This window comes from the organism of the source record quoted next, unplaced genomic scaffold (genome assembly GCF_019419815.1).
Source record: "Pyrus x bretschneideri cultivar Hongxiangsu unplaced genomic scaffold, Pyrus_bretschneideri_v1 Contig35, whole genome shotgun sequence".
Taxonomy (NCBI): domain Eukaryota; kingdom Viridiplantae; phylum Streptophyta; class Magnoliopsida; order Rosales; family Rosaceae; genus Pyrus; species Pyrus x bretschneideri.
The window spans coordinates 4,685,322-4,707,714 of record NW_025999668.1 but is presented as its reverse complement, the minus strand read 5'-3'; the positions used below and the strand labels follow the sequence as shown (position 1 = coordinate 4,707,714).

Sequence of the window (22,393 nt, the reverse complement as noted above, 5' to 3'; positions counted from 1 at the left end):
AAAATTTTTTTAGTCTCTTTGGGTCCGGAATGAATGGATAACAGTAGCTTGTTACCAGTTGTCCATCTTTTTATTAAAAAAAAAAGGAGAGAGATTTGGGTCACCTTTTTTATTGAACTTTGATATTCATGGTGGATGCACGGTCGGATTGCTGACCTTCGAGTTTTACCAAATGGTGGGTTTTCCGGGCAACAAATACATGTGTTCGTTTGTGATTTATCCTAGTTTTTAAAGGTAAGGGTTGGAGGGACCATGTCACCTTGGTGGAGATTGTTGGTGTATTTGGCATGTTATAAGCCAAAGGAATGATGTTTAAAATCTCACATCAAAGGAGTACAACAAGTATGTTTGTTTAAAATTAAATGGTCACTACTAATCTCATTGAGGTCTTTTAAGATAAAACCTTACACATCGGTCCTCCTCTAACCTAAGGTATTCGACTTGGTGGTTAGTTGAGACAATATTAGTGCATCTTTTGAAGTTAATTAAAGGAAACTGTTATTAGCACTCCAAAAACCTCATTCTACACTCCTTATAAGTGTATTTTTCTTTCTGATTATATAAAGTTTGGAGTGTAAAATAAAATTTTTAAAATGCTAATAAGAATTCCCTAATTAAATGATCACGACTAATCTGACCGAGTACTGTGCAGTAAGAATTATATTATAAATAATAAATAATTAAAAAAAAAAAACATAAAAGGTCCTAGGAGCCAGGCTCGGGTTGGCCCGATCCGCGAGCAATAACGGATAATTTATCAAGTACTTATCAAAGTGAGGTGTGTTCACATGTGACTTTTGTAGAGTGGTGAAACATAGATAATGTCATGTATTTTTATGCAACTTTGTAAATTAGTGAAAAATAGCATTAATTATCAATATTATAATAATATTTTAAATAAAAACACTATTATATTAATCCTCAATCATTATGATTTCTTAAACTAGATAAGATAATTAGAGTACAATTTTTTTTTATAATACTTGACTACTCGCGAGTATTACTCACATTTTGATTTTATCCAATAATATTATAACACATATTTAATTATTTTTAAAAAATAACGGATATGTTATTTAAGTTTTCTTAGACTTTAAAAACAAGGAGCATGCGTCATTTTTTGCGTGGGCCAAATCGAAAAGTAAGTACACAAGTATTATCCGAATTTTTTGGGGATCTCCCAAAGTAATAACTTTATAGTCTTTTTAGCTGAAATTTAACTAAGAAATAGAGAGTATGGTTAAAGATGCTCTGAATACTACGTTCTAATTGTTTTCCTCTTCACTTGTGAGTGAGAGGTTTTAGGTTTGAATCTCGTAAATGACGAGTTTGTAATCAATTTATTCCCCCACACGCATAATGTAAATGTATCAATGAATAAGAAAAACAATAAAGAGTCACTTAGTGTTGAAAGTATCAATCCCAAATCGGAGAAATAAGAGATCTTACGTGTGCTTATAAGTAATTAAGCTACTCGTCATATTGCTAATTAGTTTTAGGCATATTTGTCGATTTGCCCTCTGAACTTGTTTGAAGCTACCAATTTCCCCCCTAAACTTTTATAAATAGCCAATTCCCTCCTGGAGCTAGATTTTAAAAAATTTCATCCAATTTTCCATCCATTTTTATTACGGAAACAACACATGACAACTGTATAAGGGAAAAAATGATGGAAATTTGGATGGATGAAAAATTGAATGAAAGTTTTTAGAATTTAACGCCAGGAGAAGAATTGGCTATTTATAAAAGTTTAGGGGGGTAAGCGGATAAATTGAAAGTTCAAGTGGAAATTGGCTAATTATAAAAGTTCAAGGGTGTAATCAGCTAAAATTAAAGTTTATGGAGAAATTGGCAGTTCGATCCAAGTTCGGAAGGCAAATCAACAAATACCTCTTAGTTTTATGATGGAACCTCAACTTCTTCATTTAGTAATATGGTCTAGTGGTATTCTTCTTTACTTATAAGCAAAAGATCTTAAGTTCGATTCTTATAAAAAACGACCCGAACCAAATTATTTGGAAGCTTTGTCCCCTTCCCTGCCTCTTAATGTAAGTAAAATCGTATGTATTAGAAAAACAATAAAGAGCATTTGTAGAGACTGTAGGAGATGATGTGAGGCCTTTACTGCAATGTAAAAAATTTCAAGTTATCCACTTAAAAAGAAAACATCCGACAGTTTATAATTGGGCCTAAAGAAATGAATGTTGAATTGCAATGGGCTGAAGTACTTCTACGGCTTGTAAGCTCATGGCCCAGTCCCAACTGTTCTTGTTTCTCGTAATTTACACTCGTGCTCAAGTACTAACTAGTTAGTAACTTAAATATATACATCGTTAACCAAGCGTTTGGGTCCACTTCACAATCATAATCATCCTTACAAAATTTCTTCCATATTGAAAATCATTTAGCCATTTGCTTGATTTTTACCGTGAAAATTTCATTCATTTTTTAGCCACATTCTGTCAGTTTATTTTTCTTTGTTGTAATTAGATAAGGAAACGCTTTTCAGTTGGGACGAAATTGTATAAGAATGATCTCTGAATAATTAAAGATCTTAAAAACGACACATATTAAACTTGACACAATAATTTTTTTTTTTTTTGCGAATAGACAATATTAGCTACACTAAGGAGGAATGGGTGGGCTTAGCCTCACAATGGGCTAATAAGGTGGTTTAAATTTGTTTTTTGGCAAGAATCGAACCTTTGACACAATAATTTTTTTTGTAAATACTATTTTTTTTAACAAACGATATTATCTACACTAAGGAGTAAGAGTGAGCATCACAATGGACTAACAATAATGTAGTTCAAATTCACCTCTTGTAAAAATCGAATCTAAAACTGTTCACTTACAAATAAAAATAATACCAATAAAAAAGTGGCAAGTTTGATGGGACAAAGTGGAGCTCTAAACGACCTTTAGTTGTCTTACAAAAAGTTTGACAATCCACTTCTTTATGAGTAGCTCTGCCGGGTTACAATTGTTAGTTAATATTTTTTAGATGTCGTACCCATGTGACTGTGATATGGAATGGTACCCCCACGCTCAAAGGCAGAGGCTCGTCTACTAAAATCAGGGAGAGATTTGTAAGGAGATTTTTTTTAAAAAATGGAATTATTTATGGACTATTCGTTATCTTATTATTATTATTTTTTGCATAACTTTTATGTTAATATTATATATTATTTTGTCAAAAATATGAGATGCTAGAGAGTTCATAAAAAATCTCACTTTGAAAAAAAAATCTCCTTAATATTTCTAAACTTTAGAACACATCTCATTATGTAGGTACATAAAGGGAGTAGTACTGTAATACAAAACGTGCGTCTATTGGCTAAAAAGGCCACAACAACGGAAAAGAATCCTTGCTGGATCTTTTTCTTGGGGATCCTAAGGATTCCGTGATGGTGATCGTTCATCATACATCGTGTGGTCAGTTTTCGTTAGGTAAAATTTATATTTAATTTTAAATTTTAAAATAATTTATGACCATACAATGTACGATGAATAGTCACGATTACCGGATCCTTAGGATCCCCAGGATCCAGCGAGGATCCTTTTCCCACAACCTAACTTACCTAAGCCCTTCGCAACACCGCCATTTTAATATTAATTCTTCTCCAACTCTCCATAGTTTATGAGAGATTTTTTCCATGTAACTGGTATATGGAATGGTAAACCACGTGTCATTATACAAATGATGGGATATGCGTGTTAAAAAGTTAATAACTTAAAAAATAAAATTTCTCACTACTTATATAAAAATACATGGTGTACCGCTCCCCCCCGGGGTATTCCGGTCATAATAAAAAATTTCTCATAGTTTTTATCTTGTCTAGAATTTAGTAATATTTTTCTTCGTTTATAAGTGAAAAGTTTTAAGCCTTAATTTCGTAAATAACAAATACGATATTATCTCTACGTTCTCTATTGTAAATATCGTTGTATCAAAAAATACTCTTCACTTCCACAAAAATAAAATTAAAAAACACCCTCCCCAACTTCGAATGAGAACCCTCTTCGGATCCATCATTTCATCGTGTCTGTTTATCATACATCGTGTGACAAGTTTTCGTCAAGTACTGTTTGTGTTCAATTTTAAATAAAAAAATCCAAATAATTTCTGAACACATGGTGATAAATAAACGAACACAATGAAATGATCTTCAGAATCCTCACAAAGAAAATCCGTATAGGAACATGTTCCCCCAACTTCTAATAAAGGCAACTGGTTGCCTTGAGACGGATGATGATTGATTGCCATAATCGAGCTGGTGTATACTACCTTTATCCTCTGGAAGTGGAGAGAGAGAGAGAGAGAGAGAGAGAGAGAGAGAGAGAGAGAGAGAGCAACATTTGCTAACTATGCTAACTAAATACGAGAGTTTAATGTGTGCCATGTGGAATATCTAGAACCCATTCAAACTCGTAAGGAAGTTTTGATGAATAAGCAACTATCTGGCAGTGTGTTTGAAAAATCTTGTGCAAACGTAAAGATTAGGTATCGAATAAGGAGAACATGCATGGCTGCTCAGATGTGGTAGGAGAAGCACACACGTGGAATGCCTAATTGTTGTAGATGGTATATTCATCTTTCGTCCTCCTCTTTTGTCATTTCATCACATTATTGGTACGTTTCTTTTATAAGATTGAATTTCGTTTTAATTTAAGTTCGAGTTCTTGTAACGAATTCATTATTAATTTATTTTTCTCACTCTTTAATGTTATGTATTGGTGTGTTAAAAAAAAAAAATTTGAGCTTGTACGCTTAATTTTGAGTTCTCCTTCTTGTCTATTAAATTATAATACCACTTCTCCCATAAAAAATAAATAAATAATTAAGTACTTGTTTGGATGTGTTTTTGAAATGACTAAATATTTTTGAACTAATTTTTAGTAAAAATGCAAGAAAATTATGAAAAAGCACATAATTGGTGTTTTTTGCAGAAATTACTTTAAGTGCTTTTGAAACCAAAAATCATTTTCTCTAAAAACGTATTTAAGCATTTTAAAAGTACATCCAAACGAGTCCTATATCGATATTAATCTTACTAATATAATGAACCTCCCCAATTTGTACCCAGGATCTTTCTTTATTTCCAATGCTAAAAACAAAAGAAAAAAATCTAAGGTACTAATATTTTATGGACAATGCTTGTTTTTCTTTTATGTGGGAGTCTATTTTATTCCCACTTATGATCATATCTTTATTGTACAAACATCATAATTGAATCGTTCATTCTCTTTTTAAGCTGGTTTGGGATTGTGCTGCTGTTAAAGCAGCTTATTAAAAAATTTGGAAAATCAAATGTGTTTGGTAAAACAAAAAAAAGTGTTTTTTTTTTTTTAACCACGGTCAATGACAGCAGAAAAGAATAGAAAAACAGAAGTAGGGTTTTACCATGCTTTTTAAAAATATAATGAAATTTTCAACTGGCAAGTATACCCCTACATCTTTTACAAAATTATAACATTTGCTCCTACATTATTGTCTTTGACAATTATTATATTACATTAAATACCATATCTTTTTTAGTAATTTAACATATTCACAACAATTTATATAAAAGTTTACCAAGCACTCAAACACTTTTTTTTTTGTTAAAAGCACTTTTACAAAAAAAATTTACGAAACACTCAACTTTATTTTACAGTTGTTTATTCTCACAACACAAAAGAAGCAGTTTTTTTTTAAAGCACAACAATGCCAAACTAGCCCTTAATCATCTAAAGACCATATCTGCAAAAAAAAAAATCATTCAATTTGGAGATGTAAAGGATCTCTATATGTGTCAAACTAATCGACGATTTTAGTAACAAGTAGCATCTAAAGACCGTATTTGCAAAAAAAAAAAAAAATTATTGAATTTGGTGGTTGATTTAGGGAATGTACTTAATGTATTAAAAAAAGATTTTTTTTTTTTTTTTGCATGCAGGATTTTTAGATAATGATAAAGAGCATGAACGTTCATATTATAATGTTTGTACGAAGAAGATACGTTAATCATATATGGTGGGACAAAGTAGGTTCCCACACAGAGGGAACACAACCATTATCCTTATATATTACAAAGCGATATTCTAAACTAATCCATGTTAAGGGGAAGGGAGAGGGTTTAAATTCGTGTTGGGGACCTTTTTGATTGAGTGGGATTTTGGCCTCAATGGAGACACTCATTTCCCTTGGTTCATTTCCGACACCAAATCCTGAAATACTTTGAAAGAGTGAATGACTCCAATTTAGCAGTGATTGAATAATTACAATAAATACTACCTTGCCTGAGTGAACCGTGGGGTCGAAGCTAAAAGTTCACTAGTTCAGTGTGAGAGAGAATTTGTGCTTGCTTGCATGGTTAAAGATGGTTAATCTAGAGTTTCTAGTGTTTTGGTAGTTTTGCAGGGGCTAGGAAAACTTATGGGAACGTTCAAATGAAAGGAAAGCTTATCACTTTAAGAACTACGGTTTCCATACTTAGAGGAAGCTTGTTCTGCTTGATGTTTTTGGCCTAGCTCGTCCACTCATCTTCTTTCTTCTTTAACATACTAAACTCTTTAATTTAGGTGCAGGGATTTCTCCAAGTTCCAACTAAGGAATCCTTTGGTTTCTTTCTTTTTTTCCTGTTTTGCTAAGTCTTTTTCTCCTCTTTCCATGGTTGCAGAAGGTTCTCTTTTGGTATAACGCTGCAGAAGGCTAGAAGCCTCGTGAAGCCTAGGTTGAGCAAGTTGCACAAAGTTTCTTCTTCCTACATCAAGTTCCATAAATGACTCCATCCTTAGCAAAGCTCTTCTCTGTTTCTCTCTCATTTTCCTGTATAAGCTTGGAAGGGAAATGCTCTTTCTCTAATAATTAGGCGCACTGCTCTAGTTAAAACGTGATCTCGTTTTGGATTTGATTAGCCCAACTTTAGGTTTTGGTTGTTTCCTAAGTGACCTATTTGGTTTACAAAGGAAAAGGACAACTAGGGCTTCAAGATATTATGAGGCTTATAGGTGAATTTTAATGGCCCTCACATTTGTAAACTTGAGTTATTAAAATAAGTGTGTAAATATATTGTAAATACTAGCAATCCTTTATTAGGAAGGAATTATTGTTGTGTCCTTTATTGATTAGTATTTCCTTATAGAACAAGGATTGTATATGTATATATTTCAAGGAAGTAATACAATGAAAAATTACCCCGTAAAATTCTATTTGGCATCTGAGCCTAGGTTGTCGTAACCCTAGAATATTTTTCCACTGCTATTCACGGCCTACTGCTTTTTTCTACAATTCTCTTGCAGAACGTCATGCTATGTGTGTGTGTGTGTGTGTGTGTGTGATAGTGCCATGTGAGTAGGAGTATTGCTGTGCTTTTCTGCTGTGTGTGGTCTCGACATATTTCTACGTTCTTGCAGCAATAAGTCAGGATGCACCATGTGTGATATTGTTGTGCCGCATGGACTGCTACATCTAGAATCGTGTAGACTGCTGCATCAAGAATTGTACATCGTAAGATAGAATGGCCTCTTTGGAAGATAGCGCGGTTTTGAAATTGGAGGGTAGTTCTCGTACACCAACCAATAATCCAGTATTGAATCATGTTGTTATTTAGAATGATGCGTCTGTTATACCAAACACCGTGAAGCTGAATGGATCAAATTACCCTTTTTGTTCCAAAGTTTTGGAGATGCACATCGCTAGACGCGGTAGGAAGGGCTTTGTGACAAGGAGTATTAAGGAACCTGTTGAGGATAATGTTGAGTATGAGACGTGGGAAATAGGGAATGCAATCGTAAAAGGGTGGTTGATCAATTCCATGGAACCTGCTATCATGGGATTTTTTATTCACCTACATACTGCTACAGAAGTTTGGGAAGAGGTGGATCAGACCTATTATGATGGTTCAGATATTTCTCAAATTTATGAATTAAAGGTTCAGTCTTTCAGACTCCATCAAGAGGGCTAGTCGGTTGGTGTGTATTACGCTGATCTCAAGTCCGTTTGGCATGAGTTAGATCAAATGAGACCAGTTAAGATGGAGTGTGTTGTGGATCTCAAGACCCTTCGAGAAGAGATTCAAATTGATTGTGTGTATGTTTTTGTTTTGGCGGGTTTGGATGATATCTTTGATATCGTATGTAGTGACATTCTACGTACTCAGCCCTTACCATCTGTTGAGAAAATGTTTTCTATTGTTTGGCATGAAGCTCAAAGACATGCCATTATGATGGGTGGGAGTAACAACTAAGGAGAACTACCGTTCTTGGCCATGGTCTATCAGCCCGCTACTGCCCTTCGTCTTAGTAATCCTTCTAATCAATCTTTAAATTCTAGTCCTTTTACCCGAGAAAATAAAGATGATTTGAAATGTACTTTCTATGGACAAACTCGTCATATTGAGGATACATGTTTTGCCAAGCATGGGGTGCCTAATTGGTTTCCAAAATTAAAGAAAAAGCTACGTGTAAAGAAGTGTGGGAGTAGGGGAAATAATGGAGGCCGTGCCTCCTTGGCCACTGCTTCACCAAAAGCTAAGAAGGCTGAGACTACCTCCAATGATCCTAGCCAAACTTTGTTGACTCGTTCTACCCATGGTGATTCGTCCTCCACTGCAGGTACTGTAGGGCATGTTCTTTTGGCCTCCGATACTGAGCATCATACAAGTTGCACTAATGTTTACTTGTTGTTGGAAGTTGTGCCTCTCTGGCCACTGCTTCACCGAAAGCTAAAGAGGCCGAGACTACCTCCAATGACCCTAGCCAAACTTTGTTGACTCATTTTACCCATGGTGATTTGTCCTCCACTGCAGGTACTGTAGGGCATGTTCCTTTGGCCTCCAATACTGAGCATCATACAGGTTGTATTCTAGACTCTGGTGCAATGGATCATATGACATACGATAAGAATGAGTTTCAATATATCACAACATCACATAGGGAATATATTATGATTGCTAATGGCATCTGTGCACTTGTTGTTGGTGCTAATACAGTGTATCTCACGGCCTTTCTCCCGTTGCACCGATAGTTACTTGTTCCATCTTTATCACATCATTTACTTTCAATACCACAGATTACTGAACAATTAGATTATGTTGTTCTAATCTATCTTTCTTTTTGTCTACTTCAGGATATTCAAACCAAGGACATAATTGGGCGTGGCACTAAGAGAGAGGGATTTGTACTATGTGGATGATGTCATTCCTGGAAGAGCTCATGCAGTCCGAATGCTCCATGATAGTAATTTACAAGAAGTATGGTTATTGCATTGTTAATTAGGCCATGCATCTTTTGACTATTTAAGGCGTATGTTGCCTAGTTTATTTAGTGGAATAAATGAATCAGACTTACATTGTGAAATATGTATTCTTGCTAAAAGCCATCGTGATTCGTTTCCTCCTAGTATGAATAAAAGACTTTTTCCGTTTAACCTTGTGCATTCCGATGTTTAGGGGTCTTTTCCAGTTGTTACTTCTTTTGGACTTCGATTGTTTTTTAGATTTGTTGATGATTGCACTCGTATGACATGGCTTTATGTGTTGAAAAATAAAGGTGATGTTAGTGCCATATTTCGGTCCTTTGCTAAGATGATTCAGACATAGTATTCTTCAAATATTAAAGTTCTACGTTCTGATAATGGAGGCTAATACATTAATTTTGAGTTGTAGGAGTTTCTCCGTGGTCAAGGAATTCTCCATGAAACCACTTGTCTGCATACCCCACAACAAAATGGGGTTGCGGAGCGTAAAAATCGCCACATTTTGGAGACAGCCCGTGCCTTACTTCTTGAAGCCTCGGTTCCTCTGCGTTTTTGGCATGAAGTTGTTACTTATGTCGTGTATGTCATTAATCATATGCTTTCTCGAGAGGTTGGTTTTCAAACACCTCTTCAAATCCTCACTCAACATGCTCTAGTGGTGTCAAGTAATACTCTCACTCCTCAAGTGTTTGGTTGTGTGGCTTATTTTCATATTCAGAAAATACATCGTAGTAAATTAGATTCGTGTGCACTACGGTGTGTCTTTTTGGGTTTCTTGTCTCACCAAAAAGGGTATAAGTGTTATCATCTTGAGACTCGGCACATGTATGTAACCATGGATGTGACCTTCTCTGAAACGGAATATTTCTATACTTTCGTACCTTTAACTTCAATCACCAGGTGGAGAACACTGTTGGTAATCTGAGTTGGTTGGATCTAGGAAGAGATATGGTGGTCGAACAACGTGTAGAACCTGGAACTGTTGGTGCTGTCACATCTCCCCCTAGATCCAACCAACTCAGATTACCAACAATGTTCTCCCCCTGGTGATCTAAAGTTGAAGGTACGGAAGTATAAAAATATTCCACGTAATGATTTGAGTACTTATAAATTGCCACCAAGACAAAATCAAGGTGTGCCTCCTGATAGGTTTTCTCCTAAAGGAAAGGTGAAGTATCTGATAGCCAACTATGTATCATGCAATAAGCTTGCACCAGAGCGTCAGACTTTGGTGAGTAATATGGAGTTTATCCAGGTACCAACTCGAGTGGAGGAAGCTCTAAAAGATCCAAAGTGGGCTAAAGCAATGGATGAGGAATGTTGGCATTGCAGAAAAATAATACTTGGGAGGTGATGATGCTACTCGCAGGAAAGAAGACAGTGGGATGCTGTTGGGTATTTATAGTTAAATATAAAGTTGATGGAACAGTAGACAGATACAAAGCAAGGTTGGTGGCTAAGGGGTATACCCAAACATATGGAATGGATTACTAGGAAACGTTTTCCCCGGTTGCCAAGAAGAATACGGTACATGTTCTTATCTTTTTAGTTGCAAACATGGGCTGGCCATTAAAACAGTTTGATGTGAAGAATGCGTTTCTCCATGGAAATTTGGAGGAAGAAGTGTATATGGTTTTTCCTCCTGGATATAGCAATGGTGGGAACACCGGAGTTTGTCGGTTGCGTAAGTCACTCTATGGACCTAAGCAATCGCCTCATGCATGGTTTGGTAGATTTACTCAAGTCATGAGAAAGAAAGGATATTGTCAGAGTCATTTTGATCATACTTTATTTGTGAAGCGTAGACAGAATAAAGTAACAGCCTTGATTATTTATGTAGATGACATGATTATAACAGGAGATGATGTTGACGAGATGTCCAAGTTACAAAGAAATCTCGTGGTCAAGTTCGAGATGAAGGACTTAAGGGATTTGAAGTATTTTCTAGGAGTTGAAGTTGCTTTCTCGTCTAAATGTATCTTCTTGTCTCAACGTAAGTATGTACTAGATTTACTAAAAGAAACAGGTATGTTGGCGTGTAAGCCGGTAGAGATTCCTATTGTTGAGAAGCATCATTTGTGTTTGGATCTGAAGCAGAAATCGGTTGATAAAGGTAGATATCAGAGACTTATAAGAAGACTGATTTATTTGGTTCATACTCGTCCTGATATTGCCTATCCTGTGAGTGTTGTGAGTCAGTTTATGCATTCACCGAATGTGGATCATATGGTTGTTGTTATGCATATCTTGGCATACTTGAAGTCGGCAACTGGAAAATGAGTCTTGTATAGAAAAAACAAGCATTTGAGGATTAAAGGGTTTACTGATGCAAATTGGGCAAGAGATGTAATTGATAGATGATCTATTTCTGGGTATTTTACCTTCGTTGGAGGGAGTTTGGTGACATGGCAAAGTAAAAAGCAGAAGGTGGTGTCACAGTCTTTAGCTGAGGCCGAATGTAGAGGTATGGCTCAAGGAATCTGTGAAATCCTTTGGCTACGAAAACTTCTTTAGGAACTTGGGTTTAAGCCGAAGGATACCATGAAGTTGTTTTGTGATTACAAGTCAGCAAGAGAAATAGCTGATAATTCAGTACAACATGATAGAACTAAGCATGTAGAGGTTGATCGTCATTTTATCTAAGAGAAGGATTCGTAGCCAACCCCCTTCTAACTCGTTGTTCATTGGCCAATAATTTGTCTAGCAATAAAAGCCAAATAAAAGAGAGCACTTTAGGAGGGAGATGCAACTCCCAGATAAACCTCCATTGCCACTTGGTGTTCATATTAATGCCTAAATCCAACACATAGGCAGACTTCCTAGTAAAGTTACCATCACTAGTTGGTCCTTATATACATTTGCCTGACAAGCCACCAGTACTATTCACAAGAATATTGACAATGGATCAAATATTCTATATTCCAATTCCCACTATAGCAAAAATCAACGACATACGATGTAAGCGTAGTTGACGAAAGTTGTTGAAGAAAAGGTTTTAGAAGAGGCTCACAATTTGACCAATAATCGTCCAAAATTTAATATTCTCACTGGATCTGATACAGCAAACTATACCTCTTCTCAACAACCGACCACTATCTATGTAGCGTTTCCAAGTACGATAAAGTCAAGTTTTTTTGATATTGAAATTTAAAAGATTTAATTCTATTAGAATTTACCATCAAAAATCAAAGTGCTATTTTCTTAATGTAATATTTGCTCACACACATGTCATATCATATAAACAATCAAGAAAAATGAAAAACACCATAAAAAGGAAAATTCTGGAATCTCTCGAAGGCATATGCCATATTTACGTACAAAAATAAATATCACAAACTTCAGAGACAAAAACCCAAAATAAATAAAATAATAAAATAAATATTAAAAAAAATCACATTTTCCTCGTGAAAAGCCCGGCGGCCTGGCTTCCCTAAAATGTTTCGCTTTCACACTCGCAAAAACCTCAGAAGACAATCTCATCATCATCACATTTAACCATGGCGGCAGCCACCAACCAAAATCATTTCTTCTGACAGGTGTACGCTACTTCTCCAAATTTCCAGCTTGAATGGGTGTATAGCTTAAGCTCCATCACCCTTGGCGGCTTATCAAATATCAACACCCCTTCTCCTCTTCTTCACAAGTCTCCGGTGATGCTCGGATTTCTCTGCGCGCGCCGCAAGACTTGGATCGTCAGTTCCCTCTCAGCCTTTACCCACGGCTCGGCGGCGGCTCACAAAACCCGCCTCCTCCTCCAAACCCACAGTCGCCCGATTCATCAACAAATCGCTAACTTCTCTTGCGGGTTTGAGAACCGACGATACCATTCGAGCCAGCTCGGCTCGGATTGCGGCGCCGGTGCGGCATCTATATGGCACGGCTTGCTTCCCTCTTCCGGCAATAGCAGATCTCGAAATCTCTGCAGGCCGGCCATCCACTACGAACGAGAGGGTTCATGGAATGCCGCGTGGGATGCACGTCCCGCTCGTTGGCTTCACCGCCCCGATTCCGCTTGGCTACTCTTTGGTGTCCGCAACTGCCTGGCCCCGACCAATTGGGCTGTGGACTTGGCTCCCGGTGAAAACAATGACGTTTACAATTCGAAGACGGACTGTGATTCGAAAAGCTCGGCTTCTCCTGAGAACATTATTGATAGCTCCGCCGCGGATTACAGAGTCACAGGTCATATTTTGTATATAATGTTAACTAAGATCGGTTTGATCAAATTATTGACATGGTTTCAGTTAGTTGTTAAGTTTTCTGTATCAAGTATTAATTTTTGTTTTTGAAATAACTGACAAAAAAAGGTGTTTTTTGGGTATTTGGATGTCCACCAAGATTAGTTTATTGAGAAATGTTATGTGGTGAACTTTTTGGTTGTGAATTGTTTAATTGGTTCACTGAATGCCCTAATTTCTTAACTTTTCCTTTTGGTAGCTTTTGGGTGCTTTTGCTGATGCGTTGTTTAGTGAAATTTTGTGTATCTTTGTGGGTACATACACAAGTTTCTACTTTTTCTGCATTTGTTTGTTTGACGGAAACTTGTTCAATTTTTCGTCACAATACTCGGAACCTTTAAATTGATACTGTTTGAGAAAATAACAGGGGTTCTAGCTGATGGCCGATGCCTATTCAGGGCCATAGCCCACGTGGCTTGCTTGAGAAATGGGGAGGAAGCTCCTGATGAGAATCGTCAGAGAGATCTTGCTGATGAATTAAGAGCTCAGGTAACTGCATTCATTTTTAGGCATTGAATCTTTTGCCAAATTGTTTATGTTTCATGGTCTTATTGGAAGTGATTATGATTGGTGTAGGTTGTCGACGAGCTTTTAAAGAGGCGGAAGGAAACAGAGTGGTAAGCTTTTCTAATTTTTTTTTTTTTTTTTTTAATTGTGGATTTTGCCAATCTTTTTTAGGTTGCACTGATTCTTTTTGTTTTTGTGTTAGAGAAATAATCGGGGTACGTTGTATTCTATGTTATGTATGTTTAGGTTCATTGAAGGTGATTTTGATGCGTATGTGAAGAGACTTCAACAACCTTATGTTTGGGGTGGTGAACCTGAGTTGCTAATGGCTTCTCATGTGTTAAAGTGAGTTTTGTACTGTGTTTTATTTTACCTTTTAACCATGATATTCTTACAAAAGTATGGCTACATTGTTGGTGATTGTGTTGCGCTTCTCTGGCGTCTGGTTTAGTTTTCAATTTGTATATGGTTGACTTTCTTTAATTTATATCAATGGTATGTTTTGGGTTTTTGTTTGAATCTCCTTATATGCATATGCATGGTCTCAATAAATAGGTCGCGTTGTCCTTGTGCTGGACAATCTTTACCATTATGGAAAATTTAGTTTGGAAACTTTTTCAGTAAAAAGGTGAAAGGGAAAATGTTAAATTAAAAATGAAATTATTATCAAACGGCCCCATAGTTTCTCTTCTCATGGTGTTTTCATATTCTTTAATTAGTCTTTATCCATCTTCTTTTCCCAGATTCTACATTGGTGTATTTCTTGCAAATGGGCTGCAACATGCATTTTCTTTTCTTGGTTTAGAGTTCAAGTTTGGTTGGTTTGGTTGCATACTATATGGTGTCAATCCCTTTTTTCTTTCTTGATTCATTTCTAAGGCGGAAACTAACTATCAGGTACTCTTGGATATAGCTTCCTGCCTAATATTCATATCTGACACAACTTTTATTGCTCAGGACACCGATATCAGTCTTCATGGTAGATAGAAGCTCGTCTGGTTTGGTTAACATAGCAAAATATGGTGAAGAGTATCAGAAAGAAGAGGAGAAACCAATCAATGTGCTCTTTCACGGATATGGTCACTATGACATCTTGGAGTCTTTCTCAGAACAGAGTTTGCAGAAACTAAGCATGTAGAAGTTGGATATGGTTTATATAAAACACAATTTCCTTTTAGATTAAATAAGTCACATTGTCGTAGAAGAGCTTGCATTGGGAGTGAGGGAAGAGTCTCACTGATGACGAACATGTCTCAAGTTTGGTAGTGCTACAATGACCTTGATTCAAGTAATGATAGGTTTAGAGCTAGGCTGAAGGAAAAGGTAGGCTAGTCCGGCAACTGCTGGCTGATGACGAGGAGTCAACTAGCAATGCCAGCTTCTTAGGGATAATGATTTGAATAAATGTTTATTCCAGGCCAGCTATTGGAGTTCAACTGCATTTACTAATCTGGCTGGTTCAGTTTTGTAGGTTTATGATTTCTGTTTTAAATTCATACACACATTGACTTTATACTTTAGTTTCCTGATGTTCTGGTTGGTTCACACATTCTACAAGTCGGAACAATGTTCTTTTTCTCAGACTGTTCAGGATATGGATTTTTTTTTTCAATTTAACATGGCCAGGTGGAGATACTTCTTTAAGTGCAACGGGTTTCTGGCGCTATCCTCGGTGTTTTTATATGATGGCGCTACATGCTGTACTTGTGCTGGGTTCCTATTTCACTTCATATACTTCCAACTTCATTGTAGCATATGCTGAATTCCCAAATTTCTTTTAACTTTGGAGTTTCATAGGCGGTTAACCGGGCTACAAAACTTTAGATTTATACAGGAGGTGTTGAACATGATCATCGTCCCACCAGTGAAACATTTTCTCCTGGTTGTTTTAGATTTCTAATTTGTTACATCTTGTAGGAGGAAAAGTAGAAGTTTTTATTTTTCTGTTAAGGGGAAAGGTAGAAGTTTTTATTTTTCGGTTAAGGGGAAAGGTAGAAGTTTAGGCAGACGGAAATGAGTCTGAGATGTGTTCCCTAGTACAAATATTGCAGGGTGAGAAATTGCTGTTCTGATTGTAACTAACTGGAAATGTGTAATTTTTTGACCAAAAAAATTTGGAAATATATATAAGCAGATTTTAAGATGCACAGAAAGTTCACTCATCTTTTCCCTCACTTTGTGGATTCTACAGTAATACCTTGATAAATGAATGTTCGATAAATTGATAATAATTTTTTTTAGTCCCCATAGTATTCATTCATAGAGATTTTACTGTATTTCTTCTTCATGTTTTTCTCTTATTTGTGGATCACTTCCAATATACATTATGCTTCAGTCATCTTTATTTAATTTATTTTACAGTATTGATCTATAAATCCACTAATATTAAAACAGATACATTAATCTATTTCAAGTCATGATGTTTTTTATTACAAGTTATATTACTCTAAAGTTAGATTAAAGAAAAAGTTGAGGGTTTAAACTCGAGATGCAATTATTAACAGAGTAAGTCTTCGTGTGGACCATGTTTAACATTTTCTTCTTCATGCGAACCATGTTCAACATTTTATTCTTGCCTCACATTTTCCGTAAGTTTGGTATGCTTAAGTTGTTTGGAAGATAAGTCAGTAATATGCAATTGAGGACCAAGCTGATGTGACTTGAGAGCCGGAATGTTAGTTTTCATCTTCGCATCCATCATCCATGTGTTGTTCTATTCTGTTTCGATCAAGATTGTACAATTAAGAGGAAATTGTAATAATAGTCTCTCAACTTTACCTTAATTAGAGCAATGGTCATTCAATTAAAATTCATGACTATTGATCCCTTAACTCCTTAAAATGTCAGTTATGATCTTTTTCGTCAACTGTATCAGGACTTCTGTCAAAATGAGTCATGTTTGAATAATCATTTCTACAATTGGGTTAAAGTTGAGGGACAATTTCTACAATTTTTTTTATTTATTTAGCTTCTCATATTTGTCTCTTGATTCAGCCTCATGTGCGTGACATGTGACTCATTTTGACGGAAGTTTTAACAGATTTAATGAACAGAATTATAGTTGCATGTTTTGAGGAGTTAAGGAATCAATGGTCATGGATTTTTAGTTGATGGGTCATTTCTAGTATTTTCTCTACACTTAGTAAAGCTATATTTTTGCTTATCATCATTAAGTGGTCGTAATACTCACTACCCTACTTATTATCGTTGGACAAGTTAACATTTTGATACTTGTGTCTATTCACTACACAAATCTTGAAACTTAAACTCATCTAATGGTGATAAATAGGATAGTGACCATCACCATCACTTGAGGTTGAGGGTGGTGAGCAAAATTATTCTATATTAAAGGAAATTATGTATTTATTTGGAATAAATATTACATATATCAAATAGCATATACTCTTACTAATCAGCTGCACTGTATTCTTACTAATTTATCAAAACTTAAGACCTCTTACTTATAAGTGAAGAAAAATATAATTAAATTGTAGTACTAGCTGCTGTAAAAAGATAGGAATTTAATTTTGATAAATGATACCACCTTCATTATTCCCAAGCAAAATCCCATATAATTTGTTATTACAAATCAGTAGCCCTTCCAATTACATAATTCTCGTGACAAAATCCATATGTTATTGCTGCTTGTTTACAGTATATAATGCTCTTCCAATACACTCACAACGTACTCTCCCTGCGCTCTCATCCTCGTATTTTCCTACACTGTCCACAAAGAAATAACTTAATAAAAGAATGACCAGCCTATAAACAGCATCAAACCACACCGTGTATCTTCGATCTCTCCGACGACAATGCCAGAAGGGACGTTGATAAACGAAGTCTTGAAACAATTCGGGCAATGCGTATGGCTATGGGTTGGGGACAAAGGTGCCAACGTAACCAACCCCCGCAATGAAAAATGCCATGGATTGGATGAACAGGTAGATGAAGTAGCCGTTCTTTCCAAATGAAAGATCGTAGCACCCGCAGAGAAAGAGGTAGAATCCAACAATGAGTTCAACCATATGCAGTCTGTTATTGGTAATCATAAGAACAGAAAACGTAAACTTCATATCCTCGCTTTCAAAACAGATGTAGCATTTTACGTAAGGAATTACCCGATGATGTTTTCTATGAAAGGAATTATGGACATATGGATTAACAAGTGAAACGAAAGGCAAAGAATCATATACCTTTCTCCAATCCTTATTCGAGGTTTCCTCGAAGCTTTTGCACCTGATTTTGTTTTTAGAGCATCCCCCAGTTTCTCAGTGACGACCCATTCGTTTACTCTCCCTGCTTCAAACAGACCTATAAGTGTTGCCTTGGTCCGGTGCAGAGACATGACATTCTCGAAGAGGATCCAGAAAATTAATAGGTGGAGTGATCTGTAAATATGACCTTTGAAAGTATTAGTAATCAATAGTTAACTTTGCACGAAAACATCTATTGCATTATCTGTTAATGCAGAGATAGGCTTTAGTTTGTCATAGTTTGAAACAAGAAAGACCTTGGAGTTCCAACAGCATTGAGGAGAGTAATGGTGGACGGAATGTAAACAGCACCCCAAATGGGAACTTGAACTTCAGGAACAAAAACCGTTGCAGGTAAAATGATACAGTAGAAGACAAAGGTGACAACATGTGCTACAATTTTGCGCACAAAGAAAAAGCTGTAGATGACATGAAACTTCTTCATTGGGGACACCTTCTGCATAATATTATAAAGTAGCAGTGAGTATGGAGAAATAAAAAGATATAGTACTTCGGCCCTTGTGACTTGGTTTTAAATTTAGGCAGAAACAAAATAGAAATGTGTTTCCGGCCGGTGATGTTTAATTTACCTTGTTTCTTACAATCTCCATCGCCATCTTTCGGAAGAGATTAGCAGGGCCACAAGACCATCGGTGCTGTTGATAACGGTAGGCTTTGAAAGTACTTGGCAATTCATTTTTCACCTGAAATGTACATAATTATTAATATTGGATCAAAAGTGAAATATCACTGAACAGGCAAAGACCAACGGAAAATTGTCTGCAAGGTACTCTCTACTCAGAAGGTTAGTAAGTAAAGAAGGGATTTTCTGTGACCGGATTTCTACAAAAACGGTACAGTTTTTCATTTGCAAGGTAATTTTCGAAACCTCAATAGCAGGAGATGATTATCATGGAAATTGTCTTTCTTAAGGCATAATTAAATCCAGCATCTTGTAAACGTAGGTAGCTAAGATTTCTCGATATTTTGACAAGACTGTTATCGTTTGGCAAATTTGATTACCTTAAGGTCAGAAAGATATATGAATTTCCACCCTCTTAGACTCGCTCGGACAGCTAAATCCATATCCTCCACAGTTGTGCGGTCCTTCCATCCTCCGGCCTCATTGAGCGCTGCAATTCTCCACACGCCAGCCGTGCCTGCATCACACATTCTCCCATGTCGTCAATTGGGGAAACTGAAAACCTTTTTATATTTCCGTCAATTTTTAAGAAGTGCGCGCTTTACCATTGAAACCAAAGAAGGCATGAGTTGCAGACCCCACTTCTTGCTCCACCGTGAAATGGTAATCTAATGACATCTCTTGCATTCTTGTCATCAAGCACTCATCAGAATTTACTGCAACACCACCAAGAAATCATCATCACACCTTTACCCTTGTGTGTTTTTACAACTCTATTTTATATTAGATGGTAAAGAGCTATCCTCTTCGTCAAAAGGTAAATAGATATTTTATGACAGAATCTAAACAAACTCAATCACACATCCACAGAATTTTTTAAAATCCCTCAAATTCTCAAGTGCTCAACTAATCGTGGATTGAGTTTCTTAAGCTTCAAAGTAGAAAAACCTTTATGATGTTATGCTAACAAATATGTACTAATACTTCTCTTCTTATTCGAACATGGATCCAGAGAGTGTAGCACACTATTATAGTCAACTTGGCTACGCCACGGTCTTATCATATTTTTAAGCTCTATCTAGGTTTATATATTTAAGGAACCCAAACTAATTAATACGTTTAAGAAGCAATCAACTCACATTCCACTTAAAGTATGGCTCGCACTAATTAAACAAGTTTAAGTAAGTAGAATAGGAATAATAATAATAATAATAATAATAATAATAATAATAAAACAATAATGGTAATTAAGAAGAAATAATAATAATTACCGAATTTCCAACGGGTTTGGACAAGAGCAACATCAGGGTTATGGATGAGAAATGGAATGGTGCGCCAGAGAAAATCAGGGTCAGGTTGGAAGTCAGCATCAAAGATGGCGACAAAGTCACACTGTTTGACATAACTGTGCTTCATTCCTTCTTTCAGAGCCCCTGCTTTGTAACCATTTCTGTTGTCCCTGATCTCGTACTTTATGTTTATTCCTTTACTTGTCCATCTTTTCACTTCTAGCTCCACCAAATCCTGTTGTTTTTAGGTCAAAACCCATCACACTTTGAAATGTTTGTCGATTTAATTGGGCAAGTTTTGGTTTTTTGTTTTAGGTTTTGATGGGGAAATTGCTGCATTGGACTTTCCCAGAAGGGAAATACTTGCAGAAGGGGATATTAATTAGTGGCATGGCTGAGTTTCGCTCTCATGTTTTGACCCAGATGATTTTTTATTCTTAGTCTACACCCAAATTATTAATTTTCTGGGGGAAAGTTGATTGAAGAAATTTTTATATTTAAATGAATCAAAAGATTAAAACACGTTGAGCAAAATGCACGTAAAAACTCATAAAATGTGCTAAAGTTAAGGTATTTGTGACATTGAGACTTTTAAAAAGCTATTCCGTCTTTTCCTTATAAAATATGAATGAGATACCACATTGTAAGTAGATAAGGGTGATTTTTCTTTGTGATGTCAGTATCAACTCTCGAGTTCAGATATAAAAATTCTCTTAGACAGCCTTATCTGTTATATATTATGTTGTTGTACTATCAATCTTAGGAATCGATTAAATGAACTTTTGTCTCGATGCCAATCTATATTTGCACTCCACCAACCATAACATATCAGTCTATCAACTTTGAAAATGTAAAGAAAAACTCATCATCAATTTTAATAAATCAGTTAGAAGAAAGAACCTTGATGGCTGGATCTGTTGAATCATCAAGAACTTGGATGATGACCCTATCAGATGGCCAGGAAAGCCCACATGCAGCTCCAATTGATAGCTGATAAACCTGCATTAAGTACCACAATGTTACACTAAAAACTCCAATTGATAGCTGATGAACTTTCTTCGTTCTTTTATATACAACCATACATTTATAGGTGGGGAAATAAATTGGTATCAAACTCACCATCCACAAGATTCAAACGTAAGAGCTCTCACTTACAAATAAAAAAGAATATCACTGGACAATAACTCCAAAACCAAATCTAAGCTACCAAAAAAGAACAAACAAAAGAGTACCTCTTTTTCATTGTACATGGGAATTTGCACTAGAACCATAGGATAGGCCGAGTTGCCAAGCTCAACATCATCCTTAACAGCTTCCCATTTCCACTTCTTCTCAGGCTTTCTCCTAAACAGCTTAATCAATGTTATGACAATGCCCATGTATACCTTCTCCACAAAAAGCATCACAGACATCCCCAAGCACAAAACCACCAACAGCTTCAGCAACGGCACGATTAGCGGTGCCTTTGCTTGCTGCAAAACCAACCCTATTTGCCCTCCTTGCAATACCTCCATTGTCAAGAGAAAGCAATGAAACTGAGTTGGCTGGGACAATAAGTGTTTATTTTGGGTTTGGGACTAGAAGTGCTTATAAGGTCCCTGCTGGCTTTGCGAAAAGAACAAGTTTCTTGTTTCTGTCTAGCTTTTGGTTGTATTGGTGGGTACTGATTTTTTCTTGTGAGTTACTTCAACCAAATGCTCGAGAGCTGGATGGAATTTACAGGGAGTTGGGTTTTATGATCACAAAGGAAAAATTGGAGACTTCACTCAAAAATCACCAAAAAAAAAAAGGTTACAAAAGCAACGCAGAGAAATCTGGATTTTCTTGCTTCTGACGAGAGAGAAAGAGAGACTCTTAAAATTGTAATTTTAAGGCCACTCTTTCTCTTCACCAGTGGTTGAATCCAGAGAAGGGTTAGCTTCTGAGCCTGATGAAGTGTATGTATATATAGAGAAAAATAGGAGACAGGTCAAAATGATGAGGACAGTGGACCGGAAACAATGTGCATGTTATACTCCGGCAGCGTTTATATTACAATTTACAATATGTTAGAAGAAAAATAGAGTTGTTATTAACATAAATTTGTCATTGAAGCCTTTATAAAATTCCTTTTGGTTCTACTATATTTTCTTCATAGCTTTAAATTTTCATTAACTGTAATTTGCTAGTTTAGATATCATTTTCTTGGAAGGTGAAACGTTGGCTGTACTTGAATTAAGCCT

The 22,393-nt window shown here is 36.0% G+C and overlaps 2 protein-coding genes across 2 annotated transcripts; one reads left to right on the top strand and one right to left on the bottom strand.

Moving 5' to 3' along the window:
- The first annotated feature begins 12,852 nt into the window (after positions 1 to 12,852).
- On the top strand, positions 12,853 to 15,506 carry LOC125480731. The gene is made up of 5 exons (XM_048591813.1): positions 12,853 to 13,423; positions 13,847 to 13,968; positions 14,056 to 14,096; positions 14,233 to 14,331; positions 14,944 to 15,506. Exons 1-5 carry the CDS (start codon positions 12,895 to 12,897, stop codon positions 15,122 to 15,124), a joined length of 972 nt encoding a protein of 323 aa, XP_048447770.1. The 5' UTR covers positions 12,853 to 12,894; the 3' UTR covers positions 15,125 to 15,506.
- A 2,098-nt stretch (positions 15,507 to 17,604) lies between these two features.
- LOC125480746 (glucomannan 4-beta-mannosyltransferase 9-like) lies at positions 17,605 to 22,168 on the bottom strand. Its single transcript, XM_048591854.1, has 9 exons — positions 21,404 to 22,168; positions 21,072 to 21,170; positions 20,154 to 20,406; positions 19,488 to 19,598; positions 19,263 to 19,399; positions 18,830 to 18,943; positions 18,497 to 18,696; positions 18,180 to 18,374; positions 17,605 to 18,018 (listed from the first exon to the last, which is right to left on the bottom strand). Exons 1-9 carry the CDS (start codon positions 21,683 to 21,685, stop codon positions 17,856 to 17,858), a joined length of 1,554 nt encoding a protein of 517 aa, XP_048447811.1. The 5' UTR covers positions 21,686 to 22,168; the 3' UTR covers positions 17,605 to 17,855.
- Positions 22,169 to 22,393: the final 225 nt, after the last annotated feature.

Bases quoted from the DNA above. Each gene is read 5' to 3' on its own strand.
- LOC125480731 (XM_048591813.1), top strand. From the start codon at position 12,895: ATGCTCGGATTTCTCTGCGCGCGCCGCAAGACTTGGATCGTCAGTTCC. The intron at 13,424-13,846 runs GTCATATTTTGT...AGAAAATAACAG, and splicing joins CGCGGATTACAGAGTCACAG to GGGTTCTAGCTGATGGCCGA. The intron at 14,332-14,943 runs GTGAGTTTTGTA...TTTATTGCTCAG, and splicing joins ATGGCTTCTCATGTGTTAAA to GACACCGATATCAGTCTTCA.
- LOC125480746 (XM_048591854.1), bottom strand. From the start codon at position 21,685: ATGGAGGTATTGCAAGGAGGGCAAATAGGGTTGGTTTTGCAGCAAGCA. The intron at 18,944-19,262 runs GTAATCAAATTT...TGTACATTTCAG, and splicing joins TATATCTTTCTGACCTTAAG to GTGAAAAATGAATTGCCAAG. The intron at 18,697-18,829 runs GTAAATTAAACA...AATATTATGCAG, and splicing joins TGGAGATTGTAAGAAACAAG to AAGGTGTCCCCAATGAAGAA.